This window comes from Argiope bruennichi, chromosome 3 (genome assembly GCF_947563725.1).
Source record: "Argiope bruennichi chromosome 3, qqArgBrue1.1, whole genome shotgun sequence".
Classification (NCBI taxonomy): domain Eukaryota; kingdom Metazoa; phylum Arthropoda; class Arachnida; order Araneae; family Araneidae; genus Argiope; species Argiope bruennichi.
Window position 1 is genome coordinate 24,763,388 of NC_079153.1, and position 18,566 is coordinate 24,781,953.

At 31.9% G+C, this 18,566-nt stretch overlaps 1 protein-coding gene across 1 annotated transcript in view; it reads right to left on the reverse strand.

Annotated features, from left to right (window-relative positions):
- LOC129962784 (transient receptor potential-gamma protein-like) overlaps nucleotides 1-18,566 on the reverse strand; it is an 84,709-nt gene that overhangs the window by 31,626 nt on the left and 34,517 nt on the right. The window contains exons 6-8 of the mRNA XM_056076779.1: nucleotides 13,044-13,196; nucleotides 8,482-8,621; nucleotides 6,065-6,180 (exon numbers count right to left, since the gene is read on the reverse strand). Of these exons, the coding sequence (XP_055932754.1) occupies nucleotides 6,065-6,180; nucleotides 8,482-8,621; nucleotides 13,044-13,196 (409 nt within the window). The remainder of the gene's footprint in view (nucleotides 1-6,064; nucleotides 6,181-8,481; nucleotides 8,622-13,043; nucleotides 13,197-18,566) is intronic.

Below are 18,566 nucleotides of genomic sequence, written 5' to 3' on the forward strand. Positions count from 1 at the left end.
ATACACAAAAAACATCACCTTGTAGAAATTAATAATATAAGCAGAAAGAGAATCCTAATTAGAAAACAATAATGTCGATCAGACTGAACAGCTAGAGTGCTTGCTTCGCGATCAATACTACGAAGAGAAAATCGACTTAATTCTGTGTACCTCCAGTTCTATAGCTGCCATGATAGATAATAGTGTCACGTAGGTACTTAAGTGTGGAACTCAATGACACTCAGGAAGTAAAGCTAAACCAATTTATTAACTCAACTCTGAACTCAGAACACAGTGACTGAGAGATCTTCGGCTTTTATGCCAGCAGGGAAAGTTCCAGAATACTTTTCTAGAGACAGTAAGACAAGTCCAAAGCACTTATCTGGTAAACTAAAGAAAGTTCTAGAATCTTCTGGAACACGAAATAAAGGAGAACATAATTTTAGGAAAAATATTTATATAAATTTTAAATTTTATTTGCATCTAGTGGTATTCAAACTCACGATCTCTTGATTACGAGACCAATGTGACGACCATTTGACTATGGAGAGTCGATTGCTTCTTTTCCATGCGGCAATAGAACCTATTAGATAAATCGCGTATCTTGGTTCCAATTAGAGCTTTTTTTTGCATTTTCTAGAACCTTCTGTATATACCTACCTATAGAACCTTATCTATTGTCTATAAATTCGTCTCGTAGCTTGACGCCAAGATTGAAGATCATTGATCTGGTGTTCATTAAAAATACATGCAAATTTCTCATTTTAACTAAGAAATTAACTGTACAGAGAATATATTACAGATTTATTAACGGTAACGTTAAGTTAGAAAAGGGCACTTGATTAGGATGCATCTAAGTAAGCCTTGAATAGCATGTTTTAACTTTTGCACCCTTATAACATTCACAGAAAACTTTGAAAGACAAGAAGCTTCATTTCTTCCCAAAACTGACTCTTGTCAATCACTCTTAATAATAATAATAATAAATATCGGAATGATGTATCCTTCGATGTTTATAATCATTGATGCATTTTCTAGAGACTGAATTAAAAGTATACTTAAAATTCTTGCGAATTATAAGAATTTTAATGAAAAATCACAGATGACGTATTTATGTAGAGTTTATAAAGCGCATAACTTTACACTGGACCATCGAGGCACTTATATTTGAAATAATTCCCTCTACAATTTTATAAACTAAATGTACGCCAAATACCGGATGAACTCTAATAGTTGTTCTATAATCACTTTTGGAAAAAAAAAATGCATTTCGAGAAAAACGGATTTAAAATATTCATTTTTAATTTTCAATAAGATGAAAAAATGATCTTTACTCTCTTCAAATTTATTAGATAGGTTTTTTTCACCTTTTCTTCTTGAACGCAAACCCGTATTTTAAAGTTTAAATTTTGGAAATATTTTCTTTCTTTTTTTTTTTTTACACTCTAATGTTTACGTTTTGCGATTTGTAATACAACTAGTATAATCTTGTTTCAATATTTCTTTGTTTTCCACTTTAATACTTATGTCGTGTGATTTGTAATGTATTTGATGTCATATGCGTTCGATATTTCTTTGTTTTCCCTTTAATGCTTGTGTTTTGTGATTTGTAATGCAACTGGTACATTTGATTTCGATATTTCTTCCGTTTTCTTTTTTAAATTTGAAAAGTCATGACAATTACTCTAATGATACTGTAATTTATCAATATTTGTCATAAGTACTATTTGGATCCTTTCCATGCGTTATTTCATATATTAAAGTACAAGCGTAGACAATCACGATATGTTATTTATTCAGAATTATCTAAATTAGCAACAATGCCATTAAAAACAAAGAAATTCTTACTGAAAATATTTCAAAATAATATTTAGAATAAGGCCAAAAAAAAAATGAAACAGGAAAAGATAATTTTTAAATAATCTAAATAAAACTAAAGAAAAATCTTATTTATAGTTTTTTTTACATTTCCATTTTTTGCTATCAAATTCTATTAAAATTCTTTAGTTCCATTTCTAACCTATTGGAGACAAAAATGGTTTTCAGAAAGTAAAGGACAGATTTTCTGATAAAATAATAATTCAAACATTAAAAATTGTTGACCAAAAAATGGGTTTTTTATGTGGTCAAACATCTCAAATAATTTTTTAAAATTAAAAATTTAATTAAAACATAATCTATTTTTTAAAACCTTGGAAACTTTGAATATTTGCTTTGGGTAAAAACATAATCTATTTTTTAAAATATTGGAAACTTTGAGTATTTGCTTTGGGTAGAAATTGAACATGCATGTAAAAATGTACTACACAGTCTTAAAAACGTTTTTCCTAACTACTTCTTCTACATCAATGAGCTACATATTCTTAAGGTATTTTTTAAAAAAATTCAAATATTTTCTGGAATTTGTTTTAGACGTCTGTGAACGAATCTATATCATCATGCGTATTATATAAACATGCATCAACTGTAAAATGTAGTTAAGAGAAAAAAAAAATATTAAAGTGTTTGGTAAAAAATTCGTGTCACCTTAAAATTTCAAACTTAATATTAGAATCTCTCGAGTTGAAAAGTAAGTTACTTAAAAGCTTTTCACATTTCAAATGTAAAAGCGGATGATTCGTATTTCTAAAAATAGGAACTCTTGTTTAAAAATTCGAACATAATTTTCTGCAACGTGTCTCTTATCTTGCCTGGCAAGAAGCCACAGACACCAATTAACTCTTTAATCTGGCCAGTAAAAAAATAAAGAAGGAAAGAATTCTGACTCAAAAACAGATGCCTTAAAAGCTTTTACAGATAACTGCTAACAGAAACTGGACAGGCAAAGGGTATTCGGAAGGGAGGACGGGTGTGTGTGTGTATTTTCTATTCTTTTACTGTCAACAAATTCTGAAAATTTAAGCTATCCGATTAGGTTGCAGTTTCAAAAAATAGATACGTTTCTGTTTCCAGTAATGTCTTTTTTTATCTCTATGTTAATTAAAAAAAGTTAAAGTACATTATTGACATGTAACTTATTCTTATATATAAGTATTCAAAAACTTTAAATGTATTTTCTGAAGAGCGAATTTTCTATAATTTTACTCTACGAATATCTCCCCATATCTCAAAATATAATCAAGATATTTTAATGAAATTTATAATTAGTGATCGTTATGTTATGCAGAATGTAATGAATTATGGATTTCACGTTGAATTTTGCAAAAGTGGATTTATGATTGTTTAATTTAAATACTTTTGAAAAAAAAATTCAAAAATTTCATAGATAATTTCATATTTTAGACGCAAAAGTTTTACTTTTGAATATAAATCTTAGATAATAGTTAATTACATTCTAAGATATGTTATGCGTGTGATGTTACAAAGAAAACTGAATAACTGTAAAAAAAAAGTCTTCTAGAATAATAGCAGTTTTTTGTAAATAAATGCTAAAATTTACGTCAAAATATCTTTTTCTTCAAAAGATATTATATATATCTAATATAATTATTTATATATTATATATATCTAAATAATTTCATTTTTATTCACAATTTTATCCTTATATTAATAAAGAAAGCATCACACGCACGCGCACGCACGCGCACGCACACGTATATTTAAATCATCTCTGAACCTAGTCGGATACCTTAAAAAGGATAAGATGAAGAAAAATAATGTTTTCACCCATCTTTAGTACTCTTAATTATTTAAAATTTCCTTTACGTATTCCATCAAAAATCCATGATCGAACTGCGTTGTTAGAATGGAGATTAGAATGGGGAACTGCCAATGTTTTCACCCTTCTTTAGTACTCTTAATTATTTAAAATTTCCTTTACGTATTCCATCGAAAATCCATGATCGAATTGCTTTGTTAGAATGGAGATTAGAATGGGGAACTGCCAATGTTTTCACCCTTCTTTAGTACTCTTAATTATTTAAAATTTCCTTTACGTATTCCATCAAAAATCCATGATCGAACTGCGTTGTTAGAATGGAGATTAGAATGGGGAACTGCCAATGTTTTCACCCTTCTTTAGTACTCTTAATTATTTAAAATTTCCTTTATGTATTCCACCGAAAATCCATGATCGAATTGCTTTGTTAGAATGGAGATTAGAATGGGGAACTGCCAATGTTTTCACCCTTCTTTAGTACTCTTAATTATTTAAAATTTCCTTTACGTATTCCATCAAAAATCCATGATCGAACTGCGCAGATAGATTCATCAGATCAAGAATACTTAATACAAATAAACTCTTTACGTTTTTTTAATTTGCTGTAATACGGATTGAAATGATTCATTACCTCTTCAAACAGAAGTCATCTCAAAAATATTATTATATAAAGAACTCTTTCGGTGTCATTTGGAAGGATTTCATGTTGTTATCTTTTTTAAAATATCAAAGCTACATACTGATTTCAAAGATGAATCAATATTTATAGCAATGAATTTCACACTGAAAAGTGCGTATTCTGTTTTGTATTTGCAACTAACTGTTCAGCAATCATTTCAAAAAATTATTGGAATGGTATCCGTAATATTTACTACTACTACTACAACTATTATTATTTTAAGCATTTCTTTATTATGTAATCTTAATTTTTTCAGTGCGACTTTCCTTTTTTTCAATTTTTCAGATGCGTGGTCGAAAAGCAAAAAAATTTTAAATTTTAATTTCGATTTATTTCATTCCGGGAGGCATAATCTGTACAAGTAAGAAGCGATCATAAAAAAGACATCTGTTCACATCGCGACACAAGAGCAAAGTGACAGAATTTTTCCTTTTACTGATTTTTATTACGAGATTACGATAGGGATTTTGTTGACATGTATCGACTTAGGAAAAAGAATCTTATGTGCCTTTGTACAGGCTACAGAGATTCTTATTTTACCACGCTCGTGGCGTGGGGGAAAAAAAAGTAAAGTTTTTTTTTGTTTAGAGAACGAGTTGGCAATAATTAAATAATAAAAAAAAATGTTTGGGATCAGGAAATAAGGGAAAAATTTTAGAATAAATTAATACGAATTAATAAAAGATAAAGATAAAAATGGGAAATTAATTAAGAATTAAATTAAATTAAGAAAATAAGAATTAAGAAAATAAGAATTAAGAAAAATTAAGAATTAAATATATATATCAAAAACTTGTCTTCACGTGTTCTATCCGAATTTGTAAATATGAAAAGCTGCATACCTTCTGGGGATATATATATATATATATATAGTATGAGTCCCTATGCTACTCCCCCTCCCGCGCTGGTAGATGGCAGTAGTGTTCCGACTAGACGGAGAAGCGAGGCAAACGGCGGAAGACAGACTTGGAGCGAGAGTGTGTGAGCGTCGAAGTTGAAAGAAAACAGCCATTACATGTTCGCCTAAACTGCAACCAAACCTATACTTTTGTTCTTTTGCTTAATGTTCGTGTAGTCTTGTGTTCATCTATTAAAATATGGAAAAGACAAACTTGTAGTCTTCTTTCGATTGGGACCACGACCCTATATATATATATATATATATATATATATATATATATATATATATATATATATATAATTAGCTCCTGTTAACATCATTTTAAAATATTTGATCCAATTCCCATGTTTTTATTTAATTGACTAGCTTAATTGCTGCTAACATTCGCTTAATATCTACGCATAATTTTTAAAAGATACCTAAAACTCTCAAGCCTAAATCAACACATGGCAAAGAAATCCCTATCAGAGTAGCATAGTAAAATTAGTGAAGGGAAAAATTTCGGACACTGCTCTTGTATCACGATGTAAACAGACGTCATTTTATCATCGTTTCACTCTTGTACAAATTATGATTAGAATGGGGAAATAAATCTAAGTTAAAATTTCATGAGTTTCTTCTTTTCTGACACGCATCTGCAAAGATTTACACAGACAGACACATAGACTCTGAGAGACACACAAATAGATACATAAGCAAAGACACACAACAGACACACAAACAGAGAATCTAATGATGACTATCTTCCTTGGTGAAAAGCAAAATGAAGGTAACAACATTGAACATTTCTTTCTACTTTATAATATCATCACGATGCCGTGTTTACCCTCCGCAGAAGGCTTCTCACCTGAAGATGTTGGCTGTTGCGAAGAGCCCCTCGGCGATTAGGATCGGGTCCCAGGCATCCCACTTCTCTCGAGGCAAGTGCGCTGTTCCCGTGTTCAGCATGATCTCCTTGCGCACCTGGAAGCGAACGACATCACGACTGAGTTATTTAGTTGAAGCACGAAACAAATTACAGGATAAATTATAAATAGTAATAATTTTTTTCCTGAAATTTGCAACATTAACATACATGAAATGATTTACATCCTTCAGAATTTTGTAGAAATTGAGAGGAAAAAAATATAAAGAATGTAATCTGCAACAATTTCAAGCAAAATCTTCAAGTTTCTGCAGACGCTTTAATTATTTCTTGAAGTTAAAACATCTAATTTAAGATCATAAATCATCGTGTATGTCACTGGTCAAGTCCGGCACACACATTTGATATTAATTAGCCAAGTCATTAGCGGTTAGATATTGTCAGGCCAATTATCGCCGAGAAGTGCATTGAGAGCCTTGAGCCGTGAGAAGCTATTGCATAATACCTTCTTTGAGGCTGTGATACTACAGAAGTAATTAGTGATTGTTTGTTCCGTATATCTTCCAAACAACCGAATGTAACAGTTTACAAAACAGTATTTGCAGCTGTATCATTGCTTCTTTGCAACTAATTTCCAGTTAAAATCCTATGTGCGCATCGTAACTAACTATATTTATGCATTCAAACTCGTGTTTCATCTATTTCTCCCCCTGACATTTTCCGGGTGGCATTCGGGAAATTGTGTGTTGTTACTTATGGCACTTTACAATCCCCCTGACAGTTATCTGTCAGCGATTTAAGTCGAGTGAGCGTCTCTTTTTTTTTCAGTAGCGCCACTTAGAACCAAGAATACGACTTCGCCACTTACTCGTCACAAACCTTTTTACGGGGTGGACTTCATTCATGCATTTTATTCACAAATCGTAATTTAGAACTGATTCAGAGAACGATCCTCTCTGAACCAGTACCCGCAGTAGTATTATTCTCGACATGGAGGACTTTGTGACCACGACAGATTTATACGTGCGCCAACCACCACACACATGGTGAGTCTTCGGCCGGCGGGATTCGAACTCGCAACCCAAGGAATGCAAATCCATATTTAGAAATATTTCGAATTTTAATTACCGTAGATAAATAGAAGGTTAACGCAAAAATAGAAGGTTACAGGAATAGATCTAATTAAATTCCGTATTGATTGGTATATTATACTTTCCAATGCATGATTCATTAAAAGCTTCCTTTATTCGACATTGATTACAAATTAGGGCCAGCAATGGATATTTTTTTCTTCAATTTTTAAATAAATATTCCCTTGGGTAATATTTTTATTCATTTATTACGATTTTTTCCCTCGTTTTATGCTGAGGTGATTTTGATTCCGAATAGTTAGGTCCGCCATGGCAGAGTTCAAAAACTTATAAAACAACTGAGTGTTACTGATCTTCGTTTGAATTTAGAACTTTAAATCAACTAATTAAATAAATATATTTTTAATATTTTTTTAAATATTTTTTTTTGCAATCCCATTTTAAAATTAAATAAAAGAAATGCATTGATTAACACACTTGCTGTGAACTCTGTAGCAGCTGTTTATATACTGAGTTCATCTTATTGCACAAACAGTGGTGGATATGAAAGGGGATAATGATAAAGGAAATAGTGCAGTTGTTTAGAACCGATGATAGGTCAGTAAAAGTATTCTATTAACTTCTTTGCCACATTAAAAGATTTTAAAAAGTTAATTTTATGTATTATTAAATAACAGGAAAATATTAATTATAGCTCGTAATTACTAAGAATCTTATTCTGTTGCATTATATTCACATAGATTTATTGAATTTTTAACCACCGAGCATCTGTTTAAATAACAGCATGTGCACAATCAGGATTTATATCAAATAAATAGAAATATGTTCATTTCATGAAGTAAAATAATAAAAATAATTAACTTAAATAAATTGTTAACATAATGATAAAGTTAATAATGTTAACTAAGTCAAAATGAGAAGTTAATTTCACCAGTTTATTGGAAAAGAGACTTCAGAGAGTGCATTGCCTAAGATTCTAAAACGTTTAAATCCGTCACTACACAACAACTTTTGATTATTAATTGTTCCCAAAACAGCATTTCTGAGGCTAGCGCTACGAGTGGCAAGACGGGGAACGTGATAAAAAAAATGAACCAACCGACTACAAATCGTCAAAAAAATAGGGCGTCAACACATGATAAAACAAACCAAACAAATAACAACAAAACACTGATAACCAGCAGCATGAAATTAGTGGCGAGTATTCTGGTTTTCTAAGGAAAATAAGATTTTTGATGATACTTTGATAATTTGAAAATGATACTTTGAAGAAAACTATTAATCTCATATTTGAAGTTTGATACTCACCTGAAAATACGCGACAATTCTGAGAGCTATTGTTGCAACGTAAAGGGAATTGGTGATGAAGTCAATAATGTTCCACATATCGGCTACATATTCCATCAGCCCCAGTTCCCAAAGCTGCTTTATCTCGCTCCAGATCAAACCTGGGAAGGAGAAGAAAACAAAATGAATGAACGAATTAATGTCGGTATCTGTGACCCTGTTTCGGTCTCCATGTCCGTTTTAAACCCCCCATTCAGCGCGTATATGGTTAATTTTAGATGTCCAGAAAGATTTCACCAGAGGAAAGAGGTGTGGTGAAGCTTATAAGCCAGATAACAGCTATGAGACATAAGCATTTACTTTTGACTTGTGGTCTTGTTTCTCGGATATGAACCCAAACATTACAAGTTCGGTCCTCGCTATAACCAAATCATTACAATGGTGACCCGATGACGAAAAAATACGCAACCTTCGTACAGCTGTTGTGGCGCCATCTACTGGAAAAAAAGCTGATAAATAATCAGTTAATAAATAAATAAATCATGCTGATAGTTAATCAGACAATAAAATAAAGCAAGCTGATAAATATTCAGCTAATAAATAAATAAATCAAGCTGATAATTAATCAGACAACAAAATAAAGCAAGCAGATAAATAATCAGCCAATGAAGAAAAATCAAGCTCATACGTAAATAATCAGCCATTAAAAATGGGTAAAGCGCAACAGCCACTCGGAAAAATATCGTTCATCTCACCCGCAATTCACTGGAGGGGGAGTGATGTGGTGAAGCTTATAAGCCAGATTTCAGCTACGAGACATAAGTAATTACTTTTGTCTTGTGGTCTTGTTACTACCCAAACATTGCGAGTTCAGTCCTCGCTATAGCCAATAGCTACAGAGGTATATATCATTTGGCAAATATTTTATATGAAATCATTGCCTTTATTTCACATCTTCACAACGAACGCAATGTGAATGTTGAGAAACATTAATCCAAATATTATGCCATAAAAGAAACAACAGTGGTCTCCTCGAAACTGTTTCGTGTAATCCCTATTAAAGGTAGGTTCACTCCGGGCTAGTGGCAAGGTCTCTGCTTTGGAACCTGAAGATTTCAGGTGTTAAACCCGATTCTACCGAAGAACCGTTGCGTAAGCGGGTTTGGTGAGCGTTAAATCCGTCGGTACCAAAAGCTGGTGTTGAGTGGAAGCTTGGAGAGAGGTACCAGCTCAGGTGTCGTCCTCGGGATCTGACCGTGGTTCAAAATTACACGTGTTGTCCCAAAATAGCCCTAGTGTTCCTTTAAAACAGGACGGTAATTAAACTAAATAAATTAATAAAAGTGGCATCTTGTCCCCTAACATAAAATTATGGAGCTTGACCAATGTCTTCAATGCCACCAGAGCTCGGATTTTTATTTTTCAAAGTCCTATACATGAGAACTATAGGTTTCGTAGTAAAATGAAAAAAATCAAATGTGTATTATCTTTTTAGAACCAATTTAAATCAGAATCTTACACAGAAATATAATTTTATTAAAGAAAACACACACCAGACTTCATATATTTTAATCGTTGTGTTTTTGAGTTATCTTTTGTATGCCCTACGAATGGCGGTTAATCCTTTGATGAATTTGGCTAATGTTTGTGACGAATTTACACGTAGATATGCTAAATCCGTGAATCAATTTTTTTTTACTTGTTCTTTATATTACGTAGTTATCATGTTTCCTTGCACTCAGACAGACAGACAAACTTTTTCTTACTGGATTTCATTTAAAACATGCTAAAAATCTACAAATCTAATATAAATACCACATACCAAATATTCATTTGGCTCTAAAGATCTTAATCGTGTTTACAGGCAGACATAATTCCTAAAATGTGTTTTTGGAAATTTTATTTATTAAAATCATGAAAATGAGCTTTTTGACGATCACAATATTTTCTTTTTAAATATTAAGTAAACAATATAAAAATCGATATTTCGCCATTTTGTGAAACTACACTCATAACATAATTTAAAGCTATACAGAATTCAAGTCATCTGTTAAAATTGAAAAGATTACGTCCTGATTAAAAGCTCCGAATATAGGTTATCTTAATGCATTTTCATTCAAATTTACCCCATGTTATAGAAAGAAGTAGAAGTTTGTTAAGTCCTTTGTTCGGTGCATGTGTTCCCTTAAATAATATGGGTGAAGTTTGATTTCTTCTTTCATCAATTGCTTACTGTTCTTCCTTCATGATCTGGACACTGCTTCAAAAGTATTTTATTAACTGGATTTCAAAGAATTGGTCCTCTTTGAATTAAATCAATCACTATAGACTCTTTCCTTGAAAAGGAACTTAACGTTAGGCCTCTAGTGAATATTTATATCCATAAATATCTCCATTTCAGACTTTTTTGCTAATGACGTCACCATCCAAAGCGAAAATGATTGATTTAGTTTTCAAAGATCAAAAGTTTTTATGAAGCTCACATTTTCTAGAGTTTTTATTTTAATGCTTTTTCTGAACTTCGCAACGGTTCCTTTCACCTATTTTGCTGGTCTGAAAGCGGTTTGTCTAGGAGCAAAAGCTTTAGCTGCTCTTGCCTTCTCAAGGAAATCATTTCTCTGTACTATTAATGTATAGTTAACAGTCAAATTATGTTATCTTGGAGCAAAATAAAATATATAAAAAAATGAAGTGTGCTATCGCAGATTTCCAGTTAACATGTGAGAACATGTTTTTTAAAATCAAGTGGTATCAATCCGACAGAAAAACATGTCCTCACATGACTCATATTTCGCAATCAACAACATTTAGAAACGCGATAGTTTTTGACCATCTCAGCATCAATGGAGTTCTAAATTTTTTTACTCGAGACCAGATTTTTTTTTTGAAAAACCAGTTTAAACCGGTTTTAAACAATTACGTGATTTTCAGGCTCGCAAGTGCCGATATCGAGAAAACGATTTTTTTCTTATCTCAGAATCGTTCCAGCTCCAAATCTTTTTTTGTCAGCTAATATATATATATATATATATATATATATATATATATATATATATATATATATATATATATATATATATATATATATATATATATATATATATATATATATATATATATATATATATATATATATATATATATATATACAAGGTGGCCAAAATTAAAACACCTCTACTCTGAGCTCTTTATACAGCAAACGACTCAATGTAAAGACTCCAAAATTGTTGAATACACTATTCAAGTCATGGTGAAATGGATTACACGAAAAAAAAAGTTATAGAAACACCGATAGTTGGTGCTGATACAACAGAAAAGGTACAAAAAAATCCCCCAAAAAAAACCCCACTAGTGTTATGGAATTTTTTTCTTTCTAGTTTCTATTTCAGATATGAAAAAGAGAAGATAAAAAAGTGAAGAAACTTAAACTGTTATTGTAACTTCAATTTCGCATTTAAGTGCAAAAATGTGCATAAATACTTGTTTTGCTGCTACTGTTCTGAGTATAAAATGGGATAAAGCTGGAAAAATGTCTTTCTTATCAGCGATAGCTTCGGGCGTTGCTTGTTAAGGAAAGCCAAGGATGTTGCAGCAGCACTTCGGGAGTTTTGTCGACTTGAGAATTTACACAAAGGTCCAGAAGATACCAAAACATGCTCAAAAATTTTATTGTACCCCAAGTGCAACAATGCCAATGTCTTTATTCAGTTCCCTTTCTGCAAGATGGAGTACCACCATGCATTGAACTCTGTGTACAGCAGTTTCTTCGGCAATATTTTAACAACAATAGAGTAATTAATCGCGTGTTTCCGGCAACCTAAGCATCTCATTCTGTACATCTTAATCTCGACGATGTTAGGCTTTGGAGATATTTAAAAATTCTTGTTTATCGAGGACATTTTGTAACCTTGGCAAATAGTATAATTCTGTTAGTGAGAAGCATCTCAATCGATCGATTTACGATCCATGGTAGAACAAGCTGTCTACAGAATGACTTGAAGAACAGAACCAACCATATTGTGCAGTTTCCCCTGCATCGATAAGATCCTTGTGGTTGAATGTTTGATAAGTTTGAATAAAATGTATTACATATGTGCATTCTGTGTCTTTTCAGCATATTTGCTGTTGTACAGTACCATCTATTGGTGTTTCTAAATTTTTTACGCGTAATCCTTTCCTCCATGTTTCAGCTTCCGCCATGTTTTATTTCTTGTTTTTCTTGTCTGCCTTTTATTGGCCAGATCAGACAATCGGATACATGATGGACATTTGCGCCAAGTTGTAAGTTTTAGTTGGCGGTAAGTCTTCAAATGCTACCTTCTTTATAATTTTCTAATGACCCTAAAAGTGAAAAATTGATGCCTCAAAAGCGATAAATTGCTAATTTTCTGCCCGTGAATTTTGAAACTTCAAAACTCCAAACCAAAACAACATCATGTTCTCAAATGATAAAAATTACAGTGACGCTTGATAATAGTTTAATTGCTATAATCCTGCTGTTGTCCGCCTGATTAACTTGCCAGTAAATCTGTATTTATAAAGAAAAACCGAAAAGCGATGAATGTCTGAATAGGCTTACTTACCCATAACCCACGCTAAGATCATCCATTCCACGACACTAGGTGGCGCTCCGCGCTTTGTCGTGACGTTGGATTTAATCTTTTTCTTCATCTCGTCTGTCCCGAACCAATCTACGAGGACAGTTTCGATACGCTGTGACGCCAGAATCAGCAAGACTACAAAAAGAAAAAAAAAATCCATTCAATTTAAAATAAAAAGTGAAGCGAAATATACATTGTAATCCAAAAGAGAGACTGAAAAAGTATAGGGTTTATTCTACTCTAGAAATTTTAGAAATTTCCATGGTAAATATGTGACTTATAACATGTGACTACAAATTATTTTGTGTCAATGTTGCAGTTCCAAAGGTTCTCGAAGATCTTCAATAAAAAATATATTCTAACAGTATCTAAACAAAAACTGTCTACATTGTCAATTCGTCACTATTCAGAATATTCTCGTGAGTTTTTGAAATAAGTATAGGAGGATATTAAATTTTATCCTTATCTTAAAATTCAAAAATTATATTTTCAACTTTTTCAATTTGATCATCTTGATATTCTTCTCTGTGTTTTATAAGTTTTAGAATGATTCATGTTTACTTGCAACTTTTACTAAATAAAAATTTTTAATATCTTCATTTATGTAAAGTATCAAAACAAATGTTATATATGTATACACACACACACACACACACACACACACACACACATATATATATATTGATAGATAGATAGACGGATATTTCTAAAAAATAAAAATTTGAAAAAATATAAACATATAAATGCGAAAAGCGAGATTTAAAACAAAAATAAGTTACATTAAGAAAATGCAAAACAATTCGAATTATAAACATACAATAAAAAATTAAAATAAAAAAAGCAAAGTAAATAAATAAATAAATACAGAAAGAATATTATAAGATATTCATTGTCATGATAGTAAATGTTTATGATATTAAAAATTTGAGCTCTTTCCGAGTAAATGGCCGAAGATCAAAAGTTAAGAAAATATTTCTTTTTCTTCCTAATACCTACGATTTATAACAGCCCAGAATAAAATCTTAGAGAATATGTACAGAAATGCATTCTATTAGGAATCTCTAATATTGCTTTCTTGCACTTTAAGTCTCATCGTTGGAAATTGGGATTTAGAGATATTTTTAATCCACGCTGAATCAATGTTAATTTAACGATCCTCAACCTTGGCGACTATTTGGCTACATGTCAAACCTTTAGCGACTTTGATGAACTAGAAAAAGAAAGAAAGAAAATGTAGGAATTTCGGTGATATCATTATTGGGACCCGAGATGTGTAGTTTCTTCTAGAAAATCTAATTTCAAGTTTTGTTCGAAAATCTAGGATATACGCGAAATAATAAATATGAGTTCACCTGATGAATTTCCTCCATGGAGCTTTGATTATAAAGTGAACTCTATAAAGCACTCTAAGCGCCATTGCTATTTTCAGGGTGGTTGTGTTGCGGATTCTTACAACTGTAATTCTTTTTGAATACCTTCTGTTGTATTTTTGTCATCTGTGTTTCGAATTTTTTTGTACAACAAATCTTCGTTTTCCATTTTTATAATGTTGTTTTTCCCTCACAATAACCTCAACAGAATAAACTTATAAACTTATTCGCTAAAAAAACAAAAACAAACAGACAAAAAAAAAAAGAAAAAAACTAAAAAAATTGTAAACTTATTCGGAATAAAATTCAATTTGTCTTTCAATTTTCCGAAATAAATCATTTAATTTTTTTGACACCTTCGACAGTTTTCAGAAACTTCTGATATGAAATCTGGCTAAATAATTCTTAAAAATTTATGTTGCTACTTTTATTAAAAACCTTCGTAATATTTCTCTAACGTATAAGTTCCAGAAATGCGTTTGAGCGTTATATCTTTTGACACTCCAACACTCCATCGATCTCGACGGTGTCAAATCAAACAATGCGCTTGGAAAAAGATCAGAAAAATGTGTTTGAAACCGAGACTTCCGAAGAATAAAAAAAGAGGAACTGTTACAAGATTTTTATTCTCACAGAAAAGAGATTAATCCCAAGGAATTCGTTTCATCACTTTCTTGGATGAAGCAAAGTTTTTGATGGATGAAGCCAGCCTGATGAGATCCAAGACTCCATCCAAACAGAAATCAAGTTTCTTTGGTTTTATTCCCTTTTTTTCTCCAGCGTCAGATAAACAGGAGAGAAATTAATCACCAATTGGTAACGGTTTGTTTCTTTGTTGCTGGTCTTTTGTTTCATTTTGTGTCGCCTTTGTCACGACCCTTCTCCCTCTTTCAGTTATCTCAGTGTGACTGTCTTGATTATAAATGACTACAATTTACTAGTGAGCTGTTAGAAAATGTAAAAAAATTAAGTTCGGAAAGAGATTCATTCATTCATTATCAACATCTAACGGGGGTGGCATAGCACTTTGGGTTTCGGGCATAAACTCACTCTATGAGGAAAGAGCATTTCTGCATGAGGGATGATAAAACTGGAGGTTGGTGAACAAAATTCAAATATTATAATTCAACAATCTTACAAGTTTAACAAGGTGAGAGAAATTTTATAAGTATAAGCGAGTTAATATTTGAGGGTTGTTAAATACAATACACATGAGAGTTTCTTGAATTAGAAAAACACAATTGCTTAAAAAACACACATAATACATAACAAAAATATAACAAATAACAACAACAACAAACTAGTCGCTCTAATTTTAAGGATGAGGAAAAAACATAATACAGCTGAAACAATGAATATGATGGAGCACAGTAAAAATACAGTAAGACAAAAATATTTATTCGTTTTGCTTATATGCTTAATGATTGTTGTTTGTGACAATTCATTTTCATGGACAACATGCAAGGGATAATGTCCATTCATCTATTTCACAAAATGAACAGTGAATCATTATATGGGAAACATCTTCATATTGTCACGTAGGTTCTTTAGTGTGGTACTCAATGACACACACAAGAAGTAGAGCTAAACCAATTTATTAACTCAACTCTGAACTGAGAACACAGTGCTTGACAGATCTTCTGCTTTTATACTAGCTGGGACAGTTCCGGAATACTTTTCTGGAGACAGTAAGAAAAGTCCAGAACACTTATCTGGTAAACTAAAGAAATGTCTAGAATCTTCTGGAACATAAAATGAAGGAAAACATAAAATCAAGGAATGAAATATTTCCACAGAGTGTGAATCGCATTGCCTCTTGCGGGATTCGAACTTACGATCGCTTGATTAAGAGACCAGTGCTATGACCATTCGGCTATGGAGAGTCGACTGCCTCTTTTCAATGAGGCAATATCATTGTGAAATATACAATTCATTCTCTAAGCTCATTGTTGTAAGGAAAAGGAGTAGAAACTTCAACATATTTTTGTGAAATAAAAACATAGCAACGTTAAAAGATTTAAATGACTATATGTAAATCTATACAACCTATAGATTTTACGCATTTAAACACATATTCTAATTGACTCCCCATCAATTAGTACAGCCGACAATCCGCTTGGTTGGATACTTGATCTTTCAATGGAGTTCGGAATAACGCTTAGTAAAGTAATGGAGATCTGAGCATCTTTACATTAGCAGGTACATTAGCATTGGTACATTAGCAGTTGTATAACCTACTAATGTACCAACTTAATGTGCCAATCAAGCTCCAAGTCCACATATAAAAATAATAATTTATGTATTTGAGAACTGAACCGTCGTAATGGAGCTCTGTGGATAAAGTCATGAATATAATCGAAGCCATCAAAATTCCTTCTATGTCGTCTAAATGTATTATTTCAAAACTGTGCAATTAATACTGTAGATTTTTCAAAATTTTTTGCTTTACTAATATTTGCCATTTTTGTGCAAAGAAAGGCCGCATTCCAATAAAAGAATGGAATTCTTTTCCAGAGAAAGAATAGCCGTTAAAGGTATTCAATCGATTTCATAACATATTTCATCTTTAAATATGTAACAAATATTGATATGATATTTTTGGCAAGAATTACTTTCTAACCTGGATCCAGCAGTGTGTTTGACTTCATCTACATTGCATTTGAATTTGAGCCAAAATTTTTCCAAAAAATGATCAAAAAGAACAATTTTGATACGTTTGTGTGAACTTAAATTTCAAATAAATAAAACATTGACTTTTTTTCAAAGACATTTTGAATGTTTATGGAAACAATTTCCTTTTTCTCTAATATTTACTCTTTTTATTCACTTTGATTAGAATTCCTTAATCTGTATCATTGCATATTTTCTTTATAACATCTACAGAATGAATAATAAATCCATCGACGTTTAAATAAAAAAAACCCCAAAAAAAGGGGCAGATTCTAAGACGTTTTGTGGTGTAAACATTCCATTTATATGGAGATATTTATTTTCTGAAAAAAAAAAAAGTAGAAAAAGTTATCGGTAAGTGTCGCTACAAAAAATGATTATGTTCGAAATATGTAAAGTAATCTGCTATCTAAAAAAGATCTGATTATAAGCTCAGAATCATGCATTCGTAAGATTTTCTTATCGGGAAAATTGCTTGGCATGCATTGAAAATGTTTACAACAAACAAGGTTTTGTTAGGGACCAGTAATGCGTTTAAAACTGCATGACATTTGGGCTTATCTGCATCCATGATGTAGAATATTCTCCTTGGAATTTTAAATTTATAATCATACAAACTCCAGTCATAATATGAATTTTTAACAGCTGACACCGCAAAACGAGAATTCTGCAGTAAGGGTTTTTTCCGAAATTGCTCCAGAAGCGAATTGACTATTTTGTGGAAAGATAAAGCTAATGTTACACTGTGTGGAGATGAAAAAATTTAAAATTTTCGTATGAGGGAGACATCTCCTCCTAGTGATGCCTGATTACATGCAGAATTGTGACTTTACACGTGAATCCGCATTATGAATTATTTGCAATGTATTGTGCCTGGTGATTGGGCTTAGATCATATAAGGAAAAATTAAAAATATATATATTATTTTGCACGTCAATTCATATAATTATATCAATATCTCTACCTGGTAATTTTTCAGTAACGAAAAAGGGACTATTGAGTATTTACTGCTTATACATGTAGTGACGAGCGCCTGTTGGCGAGCGCCATCTGCTGGTTGTTAGACGGAGTTGACGCTGGTTAGACGGAGAGCAGATCAGACGGATCTGGACGAGAGTAAAGACGTGTCAGATCAGACGGATCTGGACGAAAGTAAAGACGAGACGTATTCGACGAAATCTACTGAATGTTCAATTCTTTTATGTTAATGTATATATATCCTAAATGTCCTAATCGTCCTAAATGTAATTAAATGTGCGTTCTAAAATGGTAGTGATTTCTGAGTCCTACAAATATGGGGGCTCGGCCGGGATTTTAATGAAGACCGGCACATAGACGAAAGAAGAGCCAAACAGGAGTGAAATTTGACGTAGAGCAATTTGACGTGCTACAATAAACCTTTCGGATACCAACTCCTTGTGGACTGACGCAGTGTGGATCGACGTTGAAGAAATTGTGAGTACAA